This window comes from Bos javanicus, chromosome 10 (genome assembly GCF_032452875.1).
Source record: "Bos javanicus breed banteng chromosome 10, ARS-OSU_banteng_1.0, whole genome shotgun sequence".
Taxonomy (NCBI): domain Eukaryota; kingdom Metazoa; phylum Chordata; class Mammalia; order Artiodactyla; family Bovidae; genus Bos; species Bos javanicus.
In genome coordinates this window covers 12,281,362-12,301,312 of record NC_083877.1, presented here as the reverse complement: position 1 = coordinate 12,301,312, position 19,951 = coordinate 12,281,362, and the positions used below count along the sequence as shown (strand labels likewise).

At 53.1% G+C, this 19,951-nt stretch overlaps 1 protein-coding gene across 1 annotated transcript in view; it reads left to right on the top strand.

Moving 5' to 3' along the window:
* The first annotated feature begins 727 nt into the window (after window positions 1-727).
* The window catches only part of IGDCC3 (immunoglobulin superfamily DCC subclass member 3), a 43,117-nt gene continuing 23,893 nt past the window's right edge, over window positions 728-19,951 (top strand). The window contains exons 1-2 of the mRNA XM_061430100.1: window positions 728-863; window positions 3,522-3,827. Coding sequence (XP_061286084.1) covers window positions 773-863; window positions 3,522-3,827 — 397 coding nt within the window. The 5' untranslated portion in view covers window positions 728-772. The remainder of the gene's footprint in view (window positions 864-3,521; window positions 3,828-19,951) is intronic.

The window sequence follows — 19,951 nt, the reverse complement described above, 5'->3', positions numbered from 1 at the left end:
ATCCCTCCTGTCCACCCAAGCGCCAGAACTCTTCGGTCTAAAGAGGCCAACCTTGCAGCTAAACGTCCTAACCTTTGGGTGGAAGAACCAGAAACCCATGGAAAACCGAATCTTTGACAACTTTGTGCAGCTTTCAGGGAATTATCTCGACAATACAGACTTGGACACGGTGCAGAAGGGCGCAGCAGAAAGAGTGGGTAGGAGAGAATCCGGCAGCTTTGCGTGTTTCTCCGCAACCCGGTCCTACTCAGCAGTCCACTGGGTTTCCACTCCCCTAGCCCCCCAAGTTCGGAGCTGGCCCGCGGGGAGGGGTCCGGGGCTTCAGCTCTGGATGGCGCCCGCCGCTCCGGCCCCAGTTCAAAGCGCAGGGGGCGCGTCCGCCGCGCAGCCGGGAATGTCCGGCCGCTTAAAGCGCTCGCCGGCTCTTTTGTTCCCCAGACCCGGCCTCCGGGGAGAAGGGGCTGGGGGAGGGGACCGGGAGGGGAAGGAAGAGGGGCGGCGGGAGGAGGGCGGGGCGGGTGGTGAGAGTGCGGAGCGCGCACCCCGGGCGAGGCTGACAGATCGCCCGGGTGGGTGCAAGATGGCGCAAGCGGCCGCGCTCGCCCTGCGCCCCCGGCGCTCCTAGGCAGGCATGTGGCCCCAGCCCCCAGCCGCCCGGGCTCGGCCCCGGCCGGAGCCCCGGCCCCGGCCCCGGCGCCGACCCCGCGGGACACTGTGAGCCGCGAGAGGCCCCAGAGCCGCGCGTCGCCGATCCGAGCGGACCGCGAGCCCCATGGCTGCCTCGCGCGCCGCGCCCCTGCGCCGCCGGCCCCGGCTCCTGCTGCCGCTGCTGCCGTTGCTACTGTTGCCTGCGCCAAGCGACGGTGAGCTAGGGCGCCCGCGGTGCGGCTGCTGGGGCCCGAGCCCCGGGAAGGGCGAGAAGGGAGTAAGCGGGCGCGAGGGGCGGACCTGGGGAGAGCTGCGCGGACCTGCCGGCGGACCGCGCGGGCTGGAGGGACTTGCCCAAGGGGGAGACGAGCGGGACGGGGCGGAGGCGGGGAAGAGGGCACTGAGGCCCGGCTGCGGGGAACGCAGAGCCAGGCGATGCTGAGGATGGACCCCCCAGAAGAGAGACTCTCATTCAGTCCGCTGCGGCTCCAAGACTCAGTAGTGTCCGAGCCCGGACCAAGCGGCCAGGAGCGCGGCAAAGCAGGAGATCGGCGGGCAGGCTGGAGTTGGGGAGAGGGGGAGACGAGCCTTGGGAGACTGCAGGGCTGAGTCCGGTCCGAGGGGCGAGTTGGGGAGCGCGGAGCCCGAGGGTGGGCACAGAGTGGCCCGCGGTGGCCGAGGTTAGGAGACCGCCGACCCCGGGGGCGGAGTCCGGGACTGAGCGGGCTGCGACGGGTGAAGAGAGCGCGTCTTGGATTTGGAGAGGGACTAGGACGCGGAGTGCGAGGGAGAGATCGAGGAAGAGGGAGGTCCCCGGCTGGCCGTGCGTGGGGAGGGGGAGACACCCTGCGAGCTGAGGAAAGGAAAGAGAAGCCGACCGAGGGCGAGAGCGCGGCGGGGATGCCCACGTGCCCGCCCTACCCCGGAGGGTGCACACGCAGAGCTCGGGGTCTGACGGCTTTGCTGCCCCGAGCTCCGTCACCACCACCCTGTTCCCTCAGGGACTGTAACGGGCTCATTTCACGCGAGAGCAGTGAAAATCTAGTCGCTTCCCCTCCCACCCCAAGTTCTCAGCAGACACTACTCTGGGCAGTATTCTCTCCCCTCTTAGCTCCGGAGAAGCAGGATGTCGCAAGCGCATCTAGTAGAAAGTTTATCCATCCCCCAGTTGCTATTAAAATACTGGGGTTGGGGTGCGGAGCCGAGGCAGCTGAAACGCAAGTCTTGGGAAGGATGGGTAGGGATCTGGAGGGGCGTGACCCTCAAATATCTTAAAATACGAATTACACGTCCCTGAGGGTGGGGGAAACGCCCCTAGCTGCAGCGCTCCTCCTTCTGCTTTCTCCCCCTCACTGCCCCGTCTCCTCGCAGCCAGGGAGGGCGCTGGCCTGTAAAGGGAGGGGCCCGCTCCCGTGTCACTAGTTCTCCGGAAATGTGGAGGGGGTCTGTGGCTGCCTTCTCAGCCCAGGCGGGTTCATTTCTCCAGGACTGAAGTTGTAACTGGTCTGGTAAGTTGCTCGCTGGAGAAGTTGGAGACTTGGCATCATGCCTGGGCTTGGAGCTCTCGTCCCTCCTCTCCCACTTCTGGTTCCCTGATCACCCTCATCTTCTCCCTTCTTTTCTTCCCCCTCGTCTTGCCCTTTTCCAGTTCCTTTCTCTTCTGCAGGAGTGAAGAGGTTGCTGGGAGAAAGGTTCTAGGAGCCTCCTTCTTTCTGAATTTTGAGAAATCTGAGTAGATGTTTGGTATCTCTCATCCTCTATATGAGAAAAGCAAAGCAAACGGAACTGCCAAACCCCAGAGCATCCTAGGGGTGGGGCAGTGGGGCTGGACCATCACCCAGCCTGTACCCAGTCCTGGACCCACACACCCTTCTCCCTGTTCAGATGGTGTTGTCAGCAAAAAGAAACAGCGGTTTATTACTATCTCACTTTATACTGTGTAGAAATTTTAACTTTTCATAGTGCCTTTATGTCTGTAGGTCATATTTAACATAGGGCTTCCCTGGTGGCTCAGTGATAAAGAACCCACCTGCCAATGCAGGAGACATAATAGACGTGGGTTTGATCCCAGGTTGGGAAGGTCCCCTAAAGGAGGGCACGGCAACCCTCTCCAGTATTCTTGCTTGGAGAATTCCATGGACAGAGAAACCTGGTGGGCCACAGGTCATGGAGTTGCGAAGAGTCGGACTGAAGTGATTGAATGACCGAAGTGACTTAGCATGTACGAACAACACAAGCCATATTGTTGTTCCTTATTTAAACAGATGAGGATGGAGAAGCCAGGGCAGACTGAATACCTGAGGTCACACTCTGAAAGTCTGTGCGGCTTCAGTGTTTAACCAGGTGGGCACAGAGTGGCAGCAGCTATGTTAGAATCAGTCTTGCTTTTAGGTCCCAGACTTGTAACTATTAACTCTGAGGTCTCGGACAAGTTGCTTAACATCTCTGGGCTTCAGTTTCCTTTTCTGTAAAAGATATGAATAAAGACCTTGAGCCACAATTACAGAGTCCATGCACCACAAGGAAGATCTTGCGTGCTGCAACGCAGCCAAGTAAATAAATATTTTTAAAAAACATACAAATAAAAGAAAGGTGGTAGAAATAATATCCATCTCTCTGAGACAGTCTGTTGATTAAGTAACTGTACTGCATGAGATGACACTTCATAATGCAGAAATTTCTATATATTAATAGAGATTCCAAGCATGAGATGACCCTTCATAAGGCATACATTTCTATATATTAATAGAGATTCCGATACAGCAGAATGATGGGGATGGGACACTCAGATCCAGAGAACTTGGAAGCCCTGTGTTTTCGAGTTCATTCCACACTAACTTCTCCTTTTACTCTCTCTCCCCCTCCTGATGCAGGTCTTGGCCACTCTGCTGAACTGGCATTTGCTGTGGAGCCAAGTGATGACATTGCAGTCCCTGGGCAGCCCATAATGCTGGGCTGCAAGGTGGAGGGGACTCCTCCAGTGCGAATCACCTGGAGGAAGAATGGGGTGGAGCTGGCGGACAGTACCCACTCCACTGTGCTGGCCAATGGGTCCTTGATGATCCGCCACTTCCTGCTGGATGGAGGCGGCAGCCCTTCAGATGAGGGGGACTATGAGTGTGTGGCTCAGAACCGCTTTGGGCTGGTGGTCAGTCGGAAGGCTCGAATCCAGGCTGCAAGTAAGTGGGTGCCCTTACTTTTTTTTTTTTTCCAGGTCATGGAGGGATAAAGGGAGCCGTTCCATCTTATGTAGCTTCTGGAGAACTGTCTCAGCATGGGTCAGCTGAGAGGAGCATAGCAGCAATTTGCAGTAGTGGAATTATATCATTTACTCATTTAACTGATTGGAATGCAATTTGACAAGAATGTAGTCAAGCACTGTTGTAGGAAGAGGGAGAGAGAAAGTCAGCTTTATTCAGCTCTTGGTTCAGTGTGTCTTAGCTTCCATATGCCTGTATATTATGAGCATCCCAGTCTTTTGAGTATGATTTTTGTGTTTAAAGATAAACTTTGGGGATGATTTAAGAGGATTTTGAAGGGTGATTTTGATTACATGCAGTTTTTAATTACGTGCTGACTTTCAAACCTTTGGGGTAGAATAAACCCCCTGTACCAGTGATAACATTCTGAAGCTTCAGCGATTTGCTTTACAAAAAATATGATAGAATAATTTCAGGGTTAACACAGTGATGACATTCCCCTCACTCACCTTCCTGCTGGCATACTTAAAAAAATTTCAGCTTTATTGAGATGTAATTGATAATAAAATTATAAGATATTTAAAGCGTACATTATGATGACTTGATATTTGGTATGCTTTTTTGATTGGGAGAGAAGAGGTGTTTCATCTCTAGAGCTGTGCTTAGCTGATGGACCAGCAGTCACTGTGGTGATGAAATTATGGTCATGCTCTACTGCTCTGTCCTGCCAAAAGTCTGCTGTTGCTGTTTAATCTGTGTACACTCATAGGTATTATCACATAAACCAAAATTATTTACGTATCTTGGGAAGGTGGCAAGCTATGAGGGTGGGAAGTCTGCTCACAGACTTCTGGTTCTTTCTTTTTTTTTTGGCTATGTCGCACAGCATGTGGAATCTTAGTTCCCCGACCAGGGATCAAACCTACATCTCCTGAATTAGAAGCAGGGAGTCTTAACCACTGGACTGCCAGGGAAGTCCCAAGAACCACTGCTTTTGAGAAAGGGTAAAAGTTTTGCCAAGTGGAAAATGTTCTGCATCCCATAATCTCTGTACTTCTGGGTGGCGTCTTGAGGTGGTGTCCCTTTAAAAGGCTGCTTTAATTTGGGTTGGTAATCATTCAAACTAATGCTTATTAAACACTTGCTGCGTGCTGGGCACCCTGCCCAGGTGCTTTATATGAATTATCTTATTTAGTCATTGTGATGACACTGGAATATAGGCAGTCGTCATCCTCATTTTACAGATGAGAACACTGAGACTTAAGGGGATCGTCGACCTTCTGGTGAGCAGAGAAGCCAGGACTGCAGTTTAGGTATTCTGAATCCTGCACCCTCCCACTTAACCCTTGTGGCACGCTGCCTCTTCCCTGTCTGATCCCTGACCAATTTCTTCCTGGCTCCAAGGGCATTTGCATAGTTGTTCTGAACGGCTGGCAAATGATGAATTGTTCTGAGGCAGGAGGCCTCTCGTTGGGTTTAAGATGCCCCTTTGTTCTAAGGAAGGCTCCTCTAGGCCCCCATATGGAGCTCTCTGGGACGCAGCCCTGGACCTTGAGACGGAATCACTTCTGGCTCAGCAACCCCTCAGCCTCCAGCCCTCCTGGCAGTATAGGGGAGGCTGGTGCGTCCTCCGAGCAGATGGCTGGGTGTGAGGAGGGAAAGTGGGGACAGAGAGTGGGGACCCAAAGAAGCTTGTCGGACAGAAGAGAAGAGACTTCTCAGGGAGCTCTCCCTGGCCTGTGTCAACTCCGCGGGCTCGATGGCTCCTGCATCACCAGCCTAGAGTTCTGGGAGATAAATCCCCAGGTGTTTATATAGAGCTAATTGTAAATGTGCTTTTCTATAAATGGTAATACCTTCAAGATGTTCAGCCTCCTTAAACTCCTAACAGTATAAGCAGTTGAGCTGTGGGCTCTGGCTGCGGGGAGGGCCAGCAGGTGAGGTCGGCTTGGTTAAGCCTCTGGGGTCCTGGGGACATCTGGGGGTTTGCCTCCAAACCCTAGCAGTCTGATACGGGCTCTCTCCCCAGCAAGGCTCGTGGCCCCTCGGGGAAGGCTTGGACGGTTGGATCCCCTTTCCTCACGTCACAGGCTCATGTCCCTGTGAGGTTTTAGAAACCTCCAAAGCTGATTAGCTGCCTGGGTTCTCTCCTTTGGTAACAATGCCCTGCCCATGTGCCCACAGGCTGGGCAGATGTCGTATGACATGGGAGGAGGCCTTCTGAAAGGGTGTGAGGTGCCTTCCAGAGCCCCTGCTTCTCCTGCCTGCTCCACAGGGGCTGACAGGGCAGGAGGATGCTAAGCACCCCTCACAGACACACAATCTGTGTCTGTGCACACCCAGCGCACCTGGTGAGGCAGATCTGTGTGGGGCACCAGCCAGAGGCCGACGGCTGGGAACGCCTCCTCTTCCATCCAGTGGGCCTGGATGCTGTCACTGAAAGATGGCCTGACCATGATGGACTGGACTCCAGGCCCATTCCTTGGCTTCAGTGCAAGTGTCTCCTGTCTGGGATGAAATGGCTCAGGGTCCTAGGAATACTCATGCTTCCAGCATGTCTGGTTTCTCTGCCTTGCTGTTCCATGTGTTTATAGTTTGGGGGCTGAAAATTGCGACCCTTGTGAAGGAAGAGATCCTAGACAAGTTATTCTCTCCATGGCCCAGTGTCCTCACCTGTGAAATGTACATATAATCCTACTTGGTGGGATGGCAGTAAGGACTAGCACACTCCACGCTTTGCCTCGCACAGAGTTGGTACTCAGTAATGGAGTCAATCCTCTTTGCTTCTTTTAAAGGTGATTCCAGTCTTGTGGCTCAGCTGGTAAAGAATCTGCCTGCAATGCAGGAGACCTGGGTTCGATCCCCTTGGGAAGATCCCCTGGAGAAGGGAAAGGCCACCCACTCCAGTATTCTGGTCTGGAGAATTCCATGGACTGTACAGTCCATGGGGTCACAAAGAGTTGGACACGACCCAGCAACTTTCACTCCCAGTGACATTGCCAGCAAAAGCAGACTCCTGAATCCACTCCCAGCCCCCAACTTTCTCCCACACTGGGATTCAGTTAGGGAGTACTCCAGGAACATCTCTCAGGGAGTGAATCTCTCACTTCAGAGGCTGAGTGCAACCTGTTCTGTTTTAACCCCTTCCTGGGAGGGTCTGGGGATTCTCCCAAGCCTCTGGGCATCCGCTGAAGCTTGGCTGCCCTGTGAGACCCTCTACCATCCCCCTGGAGAGGCTCCAGGAGGGGCATGTGGGACACCTGATCCAGTGGGAATAGGCAGTGACTCACACCTGTTGAGACCTGTGTGCCTGGATGACTCCAAAGAGGGATGGGCTGGCTACAAGGAGGGGAGATAAGTGGGGGCCCCACCCTCAGCTCCCCTCCACTCCCAACTCCCCTCCACACCCCTAGCCCCCCTCCACCCCCAGGTCCCCTCCACCCCTAACTCTCCTCCACACCCCCAGCCCTCCTCCACCCCCAGCTCCCTTCCACCCCCCTCCACCCCCAACTCCTCTCCACTCCCAGCTCCCCAGGTCTCCTCCACCCCCAACTCTCTTCCACCCCCAGCCCCACTCCACCCCTCTCCACTCCCAGGTCCCCTCCACCCTCAGCTCCCTCCACCCCCAGCTCGCCTCCACCCCCCCCAACTCATCTACACCCCCAGCCCCCCTCCACCTCCAAATCCCCTCCACCCCCCAGCTCCCCTCCACCCCCAGCCCCCTCCACCCCCAGCTCCCCTCCACCCCCAGCTCCCCTCCACCCCCAGCCCCCCTCCACCCCCAGGTTCCCTCCACACTGAGCTCCCCTCCACCCTCAGCTCCCCTCCACCCCCAGCCCACCTCAGGCAGATACTTAGTTCCTGCCACTCACTTTCTGGCCTCAGTTCCTGGTCTCGAGCCTTTTGGGAAACTGGAGTAAAGAGGTAGATGATCTGGAACGCAATTTGTCAGACTTTGCTGTGCCCGTGATCTTGATAAGATTCAGATTTTGAATCAGTGGGTCTAGGCCAGGGCCTGGGGGTCCTGCAGGTCTAACGGATCCCTTGTGACGCCCACAGTGCTGGCCCACAGGCGTGAGAGGAGAGCCCCTCCCACATCATAGTTGCTAGTGTAGGGGCGTCTGTGGGCAGGACAGTGAGTTTGGAGAACATGGGCTTCAGGGTCACATCTGGGTAGGTTTGAACCCCAGCTCTGCCACTCACAGATGCCATGTCCTTAGCACAGTTACTTTCAACTCTCAAGTCAAATGAGTCTCTGCCTTCATTTGAAAAGGAAAAAAAAAAGGCATAATCCCATCATCCTATCAGGGCTGTCGGGGAATTAAATGAGATGATGGATGGAAAGTATCTGGCCCAGGGCTTGGCCTCTAGAAATGCTCATTAGGTATTATTGTTAGTATTAGGTTTGCTGTTGCTGTTGTTTAGTTGCTAAGTTGTGTCCGACTGTTTGCTACCCCATGGACTGTAGCCCTCCAGGCTCCTCTGTCCATGGGATTCTCCAGGCAAGAATACTGGAGTGGGTTGTCATTTCCCTCTCTAGAGGATCTTCCTGACCCAGGGATCAAACCCACATCTCCTGCATTGGCAGGCAGATTCTTTACCCTGAGTCACCTGGGAAACCCCTAGTGATAGGTATTGAGTGCTAATTTAGGATGAAGACAAGCCTGTTCCAATGCAGGTAGGATTCTCGAAGTGCCAGGATTGCCTCCCCCGTAGCCCGGAGCCATCCTGACTGGGTGTGCCCAACAATGGTTATGAGGGTAGGCTGTGGAGGGAAACACATCCCCAGCTGGATGGACTTGGGTAAGTCACTGGAATCCCTGAGTCTCAGTTTCCTCATCTTTAAACTTGAGGAAATAATACTTAGCAAGGAGGAATGCTGGGAGGAGCCCCCACGACAATACGTGTGAAGAACTTAGCACAGTGCAGGGCAGATAGAAAATGTTCCTTAGGCACTGTTACTATTCTGGAGCGATAACAAAGGTGAGACGTGAAGTTCTAAGCTTCTTTAGATATGGTGGTTCCAGGAGGGTCCCTGGTAGCCTGGACTCCACACAGTGGAGTGTGGTGAGAGGGAAGGGAGTCCAGGTCTAGGCCCCTACTAAATCACCTGCTGCTCACGCCCTCAGTCACCCGCTCCTGAAGTCTGCACCATTCTCAACCTGCCTGAGCGAGGGCAGTTTCACAGCTACTCTGAAATCTCTTCCAGCAGCAAGATCTATGCCTGTGTGGATGTGGGGACAGGGTTTCAGCACAGACCTGTGGAGCCAGGTCTGGGTGGGCAGGTTGGGAAAGCTATGGGCTGGAGCTACCTAGTGGCACAGCCTGTGTGGTGGGCTCGGTACATTTAGGGAACCCCAGCAGTGCCTCAGTGTAGGGCAGTGAGTTGTGCAAGGAAATGGTTCCTGGCACAGTGACTGGTGACCCTGGAGGCCTTTGTCACCTGGAGGCCTGGTGTGTGAAACCCAAGCTTTTCTCTCCTCTTTGAGGGGCAGCTCAGCCAAAGTGGATGTTGTTCAGTCGCTCGGTTGTGTACAACTTTCTGTGAACCCATGGACTGCAGCACGCCAGGCTTCTTTGTCCTTCACCATCTCCCAGAGCTTGCTCAAACTCATGTCCATCGAGTCAGTGATGCCATCCAACCATCTCATCCTCTGTCGTCCCCTTCTCCTCCCGCCTTCAATCTTTCCCAGCATCAGGGTCTTTTCTAATGAGTCAGATCTTCGCATCAGGTGGCCAGAGGACTGGAGTTTCAGCTTCAGCATCAGTCCTTCCAATAAATATTCAGGACTGATTTCCTTTAGGATTGACTGGTTTGATCTCCTTGCTGTCCAGGGGACTCTCTCCAAAGTAACCATGAGGAAATCTCCCTTCTGCTCTTCACATGCTTCCACCTACCTGTTAGAGCAGAACGCAGGTGCTGCTGCTGAGGTGTCACCTGTGTGACGAGTGATGGACATGCCAAGGCCTACTCTCATACCAGGCAGGTCGTCTGTAAGTATGCCAGGGTGCAGAAGTAGGTGGAAATCAGTACTCCACAGCCTGACCTCTTCTGATGCTCTTGAGAAGCTGTGAGGCGTGGTGCAAAGGCCCTTGCCTGGACACCGGCGTCCTGCATAACTGGGCAAGTCAGTCACCCTCTCTGGACTTCGTTTTTCTGATTGTAATATTGAGTCGTTGGACCAACGTTCATCTCTGCGCTGCGATATTAAGGCTTCCTTTCCATCCAGTTAGTCCTTGGGACTGCCTGCCTTTCTGAGCCTTTTCCCAGTCTATTCTTGCCCCTACTCGTCCCTTACCCAATCCCTCCCCAAAGACCACTTAATTCACAGTAACTTCTTCCTCGCCCTCCTAAGGCGGGGAGTACTTGTGGTCTGTGGCATTCAGGCTCAGCCTTCCTCTCAATGGAGGCTGCCTGCATTGTTAAGTAACTGTTTTGTGGCTGGATATTCCATCTGTTTCCTTAACTCGATTTTAAGCTCCTAAATGGCTTCTCTCTCTTTTGTATCTCTCACGTCCTCTGCCTGTGGAGCCCAATAAAAACTAAATGAATATGTGGCCTTGTAGGTGCAAAGCTCCATCACTCTCTCCTTCTCTTTGACTTTCTCTGTTTCTCCCCACCTCGTAATTGATAGCATAGCTCAAAGGGACAGAAGCTGGTGAATGGGGAATTTAACACACTAGAGGCAAAATCTTGGGGAGGCTGTGGCTGCGTGTTTTTCTCTAGAGGAGCTGAGACTCTCTTCTTCGGCAGATGGCGTGTGAATCAGAAACCGCATTGCTTGGTAGCCCTCATGCCTGGGTCTTGGGGTCTCCTGCCTTGGACTGTATTCCCTGGCTGGATAAAGGCTGTATCCCCAGGCCTGCTGGCCTCAACTGTAGTGGGAAGACCGCCCCTCGCCCCAGCAGCAGGACTTGAGTGTGGAAGTTGCAAGCTTCTGGTTCCCACACCTTGGCTCCGCTGCCACAGGCAGCCAGCTGGCCCCTTGAACACAATGTGCAGATCTTCTCTGTTCCCGTTCCCGGCATTGTCCATGGCCGGGCGCCTTGGCTGGGAATGCGGGCCGGTGAATAGCGGAGGCATTTGCAGCCTGCAAATGAAACAGGCCCCCAGCCCCCGCTAGCCCCCCATTCCCTCCCCAACCCCCGGGAGAAAGGACTTTTTCACTTCTGGCCTTCTTGTGTTGCCTTCCCCTCGCCTCTCCAAAGTCCCTGCAGGCATGTGTGTGTGTGCGTGTGTGTGTATGTAAGAGACTTTTCACAGCAGCTTGAAGGCTGTTCAACACAGCCCTCAAAAAAACAAGTAGAATGGAACAGAAGGGCACCCAGGATGGAAAACCAAACAGCTCACTGCTGTCTTTGTTTAAACTGGACCGAGTGGTTCCAAAAACGTCTGCCTGTGTAACTAACCTATGGCTCCCTAAGATCTCTGGCTCTAGCCTTGTTGCAACAAGAAACGCAGAGACCAGTGCTAGTGCTAAGTCGCTTCAGTCGTGTCTGACTCTTTGTGACCCCATGGACTGTAGCCTGCCAGGCTCCTTGTCCATGGGATTTTCAGGGCAAGAATACCAGAGTGGGTTGCCATTTCCTTCTCCAGGGAATGTTCCCAACCCAGGGATCAAACCTGCATCTCCTACATTGGCAGGCAGGTTCTTTACCACTAGCGCCACCTGGGAAGCCCATGGAGACCAGCAATGTGTGTGTATATTGCCACGTGGGCCTCTGTGGGCACCTGAGCATACAGCTGCGTGCCGAAGAAGGGTGCAGGGGGTCAGGATGAGGGTCCAGCTTTCAAAGGACTCTTCTGTGGGAATCCCTCCTCCCTAAGCAGTGTGACCAGGCTAGAGATCTAGAATGGACAGAACTAGTACAGGGCAAGAGGGGGTGGTGGGTCATTTTATTAGATCCTGTAGCTGAAGTGAGGAAGGAGGGAAAGCTAGCCTTAGGTCGCTGGCAGAGGGTGGGGCTTACATGATGGGCTTGGGGGCCTGGCCATAGTATCTGGGAATCTAGACCGTGCTTTTCTTATTTATTAGGCGAGTGCCAGCAATCTGGCTGCAATCCGAGCCTGCTGGCCTGGGCTGTTCGTGTGCCAACCACCCCCCACCTCCACCCCCACCAAAGGACCATTCTTTGATGTCTGAGCTTGCTTCCCCTGCCCACCAGCTTTGTTCACCCTGTTTCAAGAAAGGCTGACCCTTTCTGACTGCCCTCGAAGGTAAGGGAGGAGCAGAGAGTGTTCTCTGTGAATCGGAGCAGCTCCAGGGTCGCTTCCTGGACAGGTGATGATGTGACCTATGGAAGGGCAAAGACAGGGGTCCAGTAAGGGCCTGAAGAGGGGCAAGTGAGGAGGAATGCCAGGCCAGACCCTGGACTCCAGGCAGATGGAGGGGATGGAAGTGTGGGCTTAATCCAGGCCAGCTCACCACCTGATTCAGGCAGATGGAGGACAATTCGATGCAGAGGACTCCCAGCCCACCCTCTCCATCTCTTCCCTGGATCTTAGGCTCCTCAGTCTTCGACACCCCCTACACACTCTGCCTCGCCCCCACCCCCTCCTGTGAGGTCACGTTCAGGGTCTTTGTCTTAGAATTCCTCCTGCCTCCTGGTTTATCCTGCCCTCCCTTCTTCCTGTGTCCAGCTCTCTTTATTGTTCTGTTTCCTTCTGCCTCTGGCTCCAAATGTAGCAATTCCTGTGTCCACCCTCCGCTGCTGTGCTTGGAGGGAGACACCGCTGCAAAAGTAGGTGAGCTCAGGCCTCGGCACAGAGCAAAGAGATGGGAAGAGGGGAGTCAGAGAGGATGAGGTGCAAAGAGGACCCCAAAGGAAGGTGTTCGTGGCCTCCCCAGCAAGTCAGAGTCTCACTGGGGCACACCTTCCCCGGGAGAGGAATCTGAGAATGCTGGCCCCTGCTTGGGCCCTGTCTCTGAGCCTGGACACTGACCACGGTGGGTGGTGGGGGCAGCCCCAGGCTACTCTCTGGAATGCTGGTGTTGGGTTGCAGTGCAGATGCAAGCAGTGATAATGGGCAGGAACTGGACTTTCTGGTCTGGCTGCTGCCCCCAAGGCCATTGGAATGTGAGGGGGGACTAGCAAGAGGCCCCAGGGACTTGGAGTGGGCAGATGGAGACCAGACCACCTAAATGGAGAGGAGGGGGCAGACCACCAAGAGAGAGGACCAAGTTCTAGCCTTTTCACTGAGTTGCAGGCTACAGTCAAAGAAGCCTAAAATTCCTGGTCCATCTAGGACCTTGGAAGTCTGCCCAGCCCCGCAGTGGGATCACAGGCATCCAGACTGCATCCATTTGGACCTTGCCTGGTCCCACCTCCTCGTTTTACAGAGGTGAAAACTGAGGCCCTGAGGAGGTATCCTGCCCAAGGATGTGATTGGTCCTCCAGCCTGGGCAGGTTGGAGAGCCCCTGGAGTCCCTCGTGCCGCTTGCCCCGCCCAATGCCTCACCGCTTTCTGGTTGGGGATGGGGGAGATCTTTTTATATCTCCTCCAGGGCATACTGGCACATACATTTCCATTTTTCTCCTGATCTACCCCCACCCCTGTCTGTGGGGGTGGTTCTGAATGTGAGTGTCAGCCAGTGGGTATAGGCTCCTGACATCCATGGCACATCTCAGAGAGTCCCTGAGTTTCCAGAGCACCCCGGATGCTGGGCTGAGTAGTGTGAGGGCTACCTACGTGCTGGCTCTGGTGGGGAACCTGTAGTAGTAGCAGGAGTCTTCCTAGTCTAAGGGGGCTGCACTGTCCTAAGCCCTGTGTATGTTAATTTACTTAATTCCCACAGATTTCCATTAGTAGGCGTTACTAGTCCTATTTCACAGATGAGTAAACAGAGCTTTTCACTTTCATGCACTGGAGAAGGAAATGGCAACCCACTCCAGTATTCTTGCCTGGAGAATCTCAGGGACGGGGGAGCCTGGTGGGCTGCCATCTCTGGGGTCACACAGAGTCAGACATGACTGAAGTGACTTAGCAGCAGCAGCAAACAGAAGCCCAGACTGGTTATTAACTTGCCCAAGAGTACACAGTAAGTAGAGACGCTGGGTTTTAAACCTGGTCTGCCTGACTCAAAATTCAGTGGCCTGAGTGTCCTTAAAGGGGGCTAGAGTCCCTTGAGAACATAATCAGTATTTTTGCCTAAGAAATATTAATAGAGCCATGCTCCTGTGAGAGTATTGGGAGCGAACAACTTAGAACCCTGGCCAAAGTGGGAGCCACTTCTGGGTGTGCAAGATGGGGCTACATGGTCCCCACCCCCAGCTGCTGCTGGAGGTCTGGGGAGAATCAGGAGGGCAGTTAGGCTGGGTGCTCTGCTGGGATGCTCTGCAGAGAAAAGTTGTCCTACCTGAGAGGCTGGGCAGAGTGGCTGATACAGGTTCCCAGCAGCAGGAGAAGTCCGGAGGGTGTTGGGCTGTAGGTGTGAGAATTGCTTGTTTCAAGGAGGAAAGACAAGTTCCCCTCCCCCGGGGCCCCTCATCTCCCTTTCCCTTTCTTGTTTCCCTCGCATAATGATGCTGATTGCTCCACATCTGTCATAATTACTCTTTGTTTGAAAATTCAGAACAAATCACAGGAAAGGAACTGGTGTGGCTTGAGTAGGATCCTTCTCCCTAGGGGTTCCGGGGGTGGGGGCTGGGTGGTAGGGAAGAGACGTAATCAGCCTTGGAAGATGGAGAAGCCAGGCTGCTGATTGTCCTTTTGCTGTCCCCTTGCCTGGGCAAGGTGGCCTAAGGCCTCGTGCAGTTACGTGGCCCCCACCCCTGACCACAGTCCCTGCCCGCTGTGGTAGCTGGAAGATTCGGCTACTACCCCATCCTGGGTGAGTGGTCGACGTGAGGCCCCTGCCCTCTCGGCTCCTCCCCTGCCCTCTTGGCCCCACTGACCAGTGTGTTGGACGGCAGGCTCCGTCGTCAACCCAGCAGCACTGCAGGGAGGGGCGGGCTGTGCCTGCTGGGAGGGCACAGGGCGGGGGCTTTACTGGCCATGGGGAGGGGCCAGTTGCGGCTGGGATCCTTAGAACAGGGTGAACTTTGGGTCTCTGAGTGAGGACCGGTAATGGGGGTGGGGAGGGAGCACCAACCAGACCTTCTTGGGATGCTGCGGCAGCCCTGCGTGCTCTGCATTTCTTCACCCTCACTCTGAGCAACCTGACTTCTGGGGAGGGTCCTGGATCCTGCCCCCATCCCTACCTGAAAGCCTTGGTTTGGGGGCTGATGTTTCCTGGGGCATATGCCCTGACCTGGGGCCCTGCCTGCCGTGGAGCTGCCTGCATGTTTTCCTCCCAGTCTACCTGCTTCCCACCTGGGAAAGTGCCTGCCAAGACTGCGGACTGGGAGGAGCCTGGACCTGACATAGACGTCATCCTTACTTCTGTGTCCTCTTTGACTCCCACTTCAACCAGGAGCTGCTTGTAATATATGAATATTCAACTCATCCCCATATGGTTTTTGGACCCACAAAACCCAAAGTTCACTTTCCTGGACCTCAGTTTCCCCATGGGTGGAAGGTAGTGTGGAGAGGACCAGATTACAAGGTTCTCAAAGTCCCCTCTCACTTCTGACTCGTTTTGCCTTGAAGGTAGTTTCCCCCCTCCCCAACTCTCCTCTCTACCTCTCCCCAGGCTGGCCTTAGCTCTCTCCTCCATCTCCCTCTCCCACTCCTCTGTCTCTCCCGTACTGGGCTTGGCTTCCTCCTTTTTGAACTGTCAAGATCACAGTTCTATAGCAAAGCTCTCTTGTCATCCTCACCTTCTGTCGCTGCCCCTACCTGGGTGGTTGCTGCCCGGGGCAGCACGCACGTGTCGGAAGCGAGGCTACTGAGTCCCTGGGATTGGGGTGTGGCGGGGCGCTCAACCACCTGCGCAGGGACTGGCCCTCCGCCCCGCGGCAAGCGCGGTGTGAAATGAGTGGACCGCGCTCTGAAAACGACTCCTTTCCTTTGCATCGGGGAAGAGGGATACCCCCAACTGTCAGCACAAAGCGGGCTGCTTCTCGCCGAGGCGGGGCCCGGCCGGTTGGCCGACAAGGCAGAACGATGTGCCTTCAATTAACCTGCGCCGCGCAGTTGCGGGGCTGTCAAGTCACCGCGCCCTGTGTGTCTGTGGATGTGAGAACCTGTGTGTGTGCGTGTATCTGCGGTCTGCGACTGCGCTTGTGTTGTCCTTGGAGCTCCTGTATGCTCCACTACTTCCCTGGCCTTTACCTCTCACCGACTGGAGGCCTCTTACTGGTCTTGGGGAGCAAAATAGAACAGGAGCGTGGAGGTCTAGGGCCCCCAGCCTCCTTCCTCCCGATTGGCTTGGAGTGCAGGCCAGGGACTGCTGACAAGGGGTGGGGGCTAGACAAAAGTCTATAGGCCAGCCTTTGAACAGAAAGCAGAGTGGGGCCCAGAACCTTCACAGAAGGGTAGCTGGGACAGAGATGTGTGCTTGTCGCCCTGACAGTGCTGGGGAGTGTGCTCCCCCCAGGGGCAGGCAGGAGTGGGGAGAAGGGAGCTTTCCAGGTTTTCCTGATGCACCCTCACCCTGCTTTGCCCTGTCCTCCAGTCTCTTGCCCTTGTTTCTCACATCACTGCTGTGGAAGCTGAGACCAGAGAGCAGGCCTTGCCCCAAGTCCTGGTGTACAGAACTGGGACAGAAAGCATTCAGGCATTCTTTCCAATGAGCTGGTTGGCCAAATGGGATTTGGGATTCTAACTTGAGAGCCGGGATCTTAGAACACTGAAACCCAGTATTTGCTTGTGATAAGCAATTCCTGGATCTTTTCCTGCCATCTTCACATCTGGCTGTTTTTTTCCCTCACCTCCCCTGCTCTTCGTGGGTTATTTTTGTTTTGCCTCTTACATCCCAGCTTATATGGAATGTCACTCTCTTTCTGCAGTAGTTCCCTTTACCCTAATTTCTTAGAGGTCTCTTAAAATTGTATGCTGGGCTTCCCTAGTGGCTCAGTGGTAAAGAATCTGCTTGCCAATGCAGGAGACATGGGTTCAATCCCTGGGTCGGGAAGATCCCCTGGAGAAGGAAATGGCAACCCACTCCAGTATTCTTGCTTGGAGAATCCCATGGACAGAGGACCCTGATGGGCTATAGTACATGGGGTCACAAAGAGTTGGATACGACTTAGCAACTGAACACCATCACCACCACAAAAATTGTATGCCAAACCTCTAATACCTTAGAGAAACCCTGTCTTAAGTTGGTCCCACTTGAAGAATGGGTTAGAATATCCTTGATTCCACTATATCAGAAGACCAGTAATGATATATCATAGAATGAGTCTTAGGATTGAGCCTGTTTGACATTCCTGCTCTCTTGTGTTTCTGATTTTGCTTTTCAAATCAGTCATTTTCCCACTGAAACATGACAAAATCAAGATCATTACAAGCAAGGCTGCTAAGTATAAGGTTGATGGGATCAAGGCTTTCCTGAAATAAAGCCATATAGCTTTTATTGCATCAATTCGGGAAGGAGTCATTGAACTGTATGCCCAGCTTGGCTTTTTGGGGGTGAGGAGAATCAGAAGACACCCCAGTCTGTTCTGGGACAGTGAGTATGAAGCTTGTTCCTCCCACTGGTTTGCAGACTCCTTGAGGGGTGGGGCTAGCTCCTCTGAGCATCCTCAGCGCTGAGCACAGAGTGACGCCTGGGAAGGGTGAGAATGGAGAGCTGCGGGCGTATGCAAGGGAGGGTGGAAACACGTCCTGCCTGCTGTGGTCAGCACACTCTTCCTCTGGAGCTCAACAGCCTGGACCTGGGGGAGGCAAGGAAGGCTGAGTCGGATATCACTCGAGAGCCTCCAGTGTACTTTCCCTGAAGCCATTCTCTGCAGGCTTCTGAGTCCCCTGCTGTCAGGAGCCAAGAGCAGCCATGTCTGCACCTAACTGTATCACCAGTCTCCTAAACCAGCTTCTTCTAGGCTTAAGAGGCACCCCTGTCTCCCTCTTCTGTTCCCTTGCTTGAAACAGCCTTCTTCCAAGGTCCCACTGCTGGCCACTTGGGGGAGGATGGAGACTGGACGAAGCTGCAGGTGAGGCGATTGAGTGCTGAAGGGGAAGGGGTTGGCCTGGTGAATTCAGACCTCGGTTTACCAGGTGAGGTGGCTACTGATACTCAGTCACCTCAGGGTGGGACACCCTTCCAGACAAGCTATAGAAAGTCCGAGGATGCCAGACCTTTGGCCTCATCCCCAGAATGGCTAACAGGCTAGTTCCGTGCTGGGAAGTGTCCCTCTTCCCTTGAGCTCCATGTGCATCCTCTTGGGAAGGACTGTCCTTGCATATGTATATGCCTATCTTCCTATTATCTTGAAAAATCATAACTATGATAACAAAGCCTCCTGTGAATGCATGTTGCTGTGGGAATGGATAAGAGGAGAAAAAACACATTCTCGTTATTATACTCATTATCTTCTTATCAAAATATTCACCCATGGAGCATTATTTTTAAAGTTACTTAATGGTCTTGGGTTTGGGGAAAGAAGAGATGTGAGGAGAAATAGGCTTCCTTTAGAAAGCACTTTTTTAGTTAAAAGTGTTGAATCTCCAGTTTGGGCCTGGAGGTGCCTCATGTTTTTTGAATAGTGGATCATTTCCCAAGTGTAATTTTCTGGGGATTAGATATTCAGGCACTCTTGTTGAAATCTGGACAAACTATAAAGACACGTGTATAGTACTATATAATAACAATTATAGTTTCTGCTTGAATGGTCATTTTAGTCCTGTAAAATGAAGCTAGTGGCCTGTATGGCATTAGAATGATCTCTGATCTACTACAAACTAACTGTTGCTTCCTTGGGTAGGTCCTTTTTTTCTCTAGATGAAGGGACGTTCAGCATCATTCTTTACGGTCCTTGGGTCTGTGAAGGGGGTTCGGGGATGGCAGATGAGGGAAAGAGAAGTCAGGTTGGTGGAGCTTCAGGCTTCTTACATTTACCACATCCACAGCAGTTCTGCGTTACCTTTTTGTTTTGTTTTGGAGTTCTTTAGACCACCTAACTAAGCAGATCAGCTAACTAGGTAGACTGGCCTAAGCAGGGGAGTAGTTCAGCAGGTGCTGGGATACCAAATAGGCTTAAGATTCTAGAGCCTTAGGCAGAAGAAACATGACTCTGAGATGAAGATTTAGGAGAATTATTAAGAAAAACGTTATGATCATATTGGCACTTATGACCAGGTTAAATTAAACCTTGATTGAGAATTGGGTTAGAAAAATAATAACCTGTACTTAGATTTTTCTCTCCTTTAAAAAGCATATGTTTTCACGTATCACTGTTACAATTAGCGCTCAGTAGTGTTAGACGTGGTTGATCAGTCAAGACAAGGACCCATTTTGGCGGCTGTTTAGTCTCTCAACAAGTGTTGTCCAGTCTTTAATTTTATTCTCAAATAAACGGATGGATGAAATGGCAACCTGCTCCAGTACTCTTGCCTGGAAAATCCCGTGGATGAAGGAGCCTGGTAGGCTACAGTCCATGGGGTTGCAAAGAACAGGACACAACTGAGCGACTTCACTTTATGGGTGGTCCTGTTTCAGAGCCTAGTTATCTGCTGTACACAAAGGGTTCATAATCTCGTTGTGGTAACATGGACATTAGAACATTAGAAAAGATTGCTGCCTTAGAAAGAGCCCAGTAATATGCATCATAAGTGATGCTAACCAAGGGCGACTGGGTCAGCCCAACAGCCTACTGTATCTGAGCAATGGACCTTTTTATCAGTTGAGAAGCCTGAAAGGACACTGGATCTTATGTATGTTCTTCTTTAGGCAGACATAATCTAAAAGCCCATCAGAAGGGATTAGAAGTATGTGCTTCCAGGAAAAGGATACTGGAACTGAAGGATATTAAAGCAGGTCAGTTATCAAATCAACCAATCTCTAAGAGCATCTCTCCTACACCTACCTGCCTCTAAGCTGAGGACTCTGAGGGACATTAAGATAAGACACCTCCTGATCTTGAAGAATTCGAGCTCCTCTTCCCGCCTTGTCAAGAAGCAACCATAACTGTGGTGATAGTGAAGAGAGAAGGCAGCTTGATAAAGCACAGAATCTGTTGAATTGATTAACAGTGTGATTGTCAGCCTGTCCATCTGCATC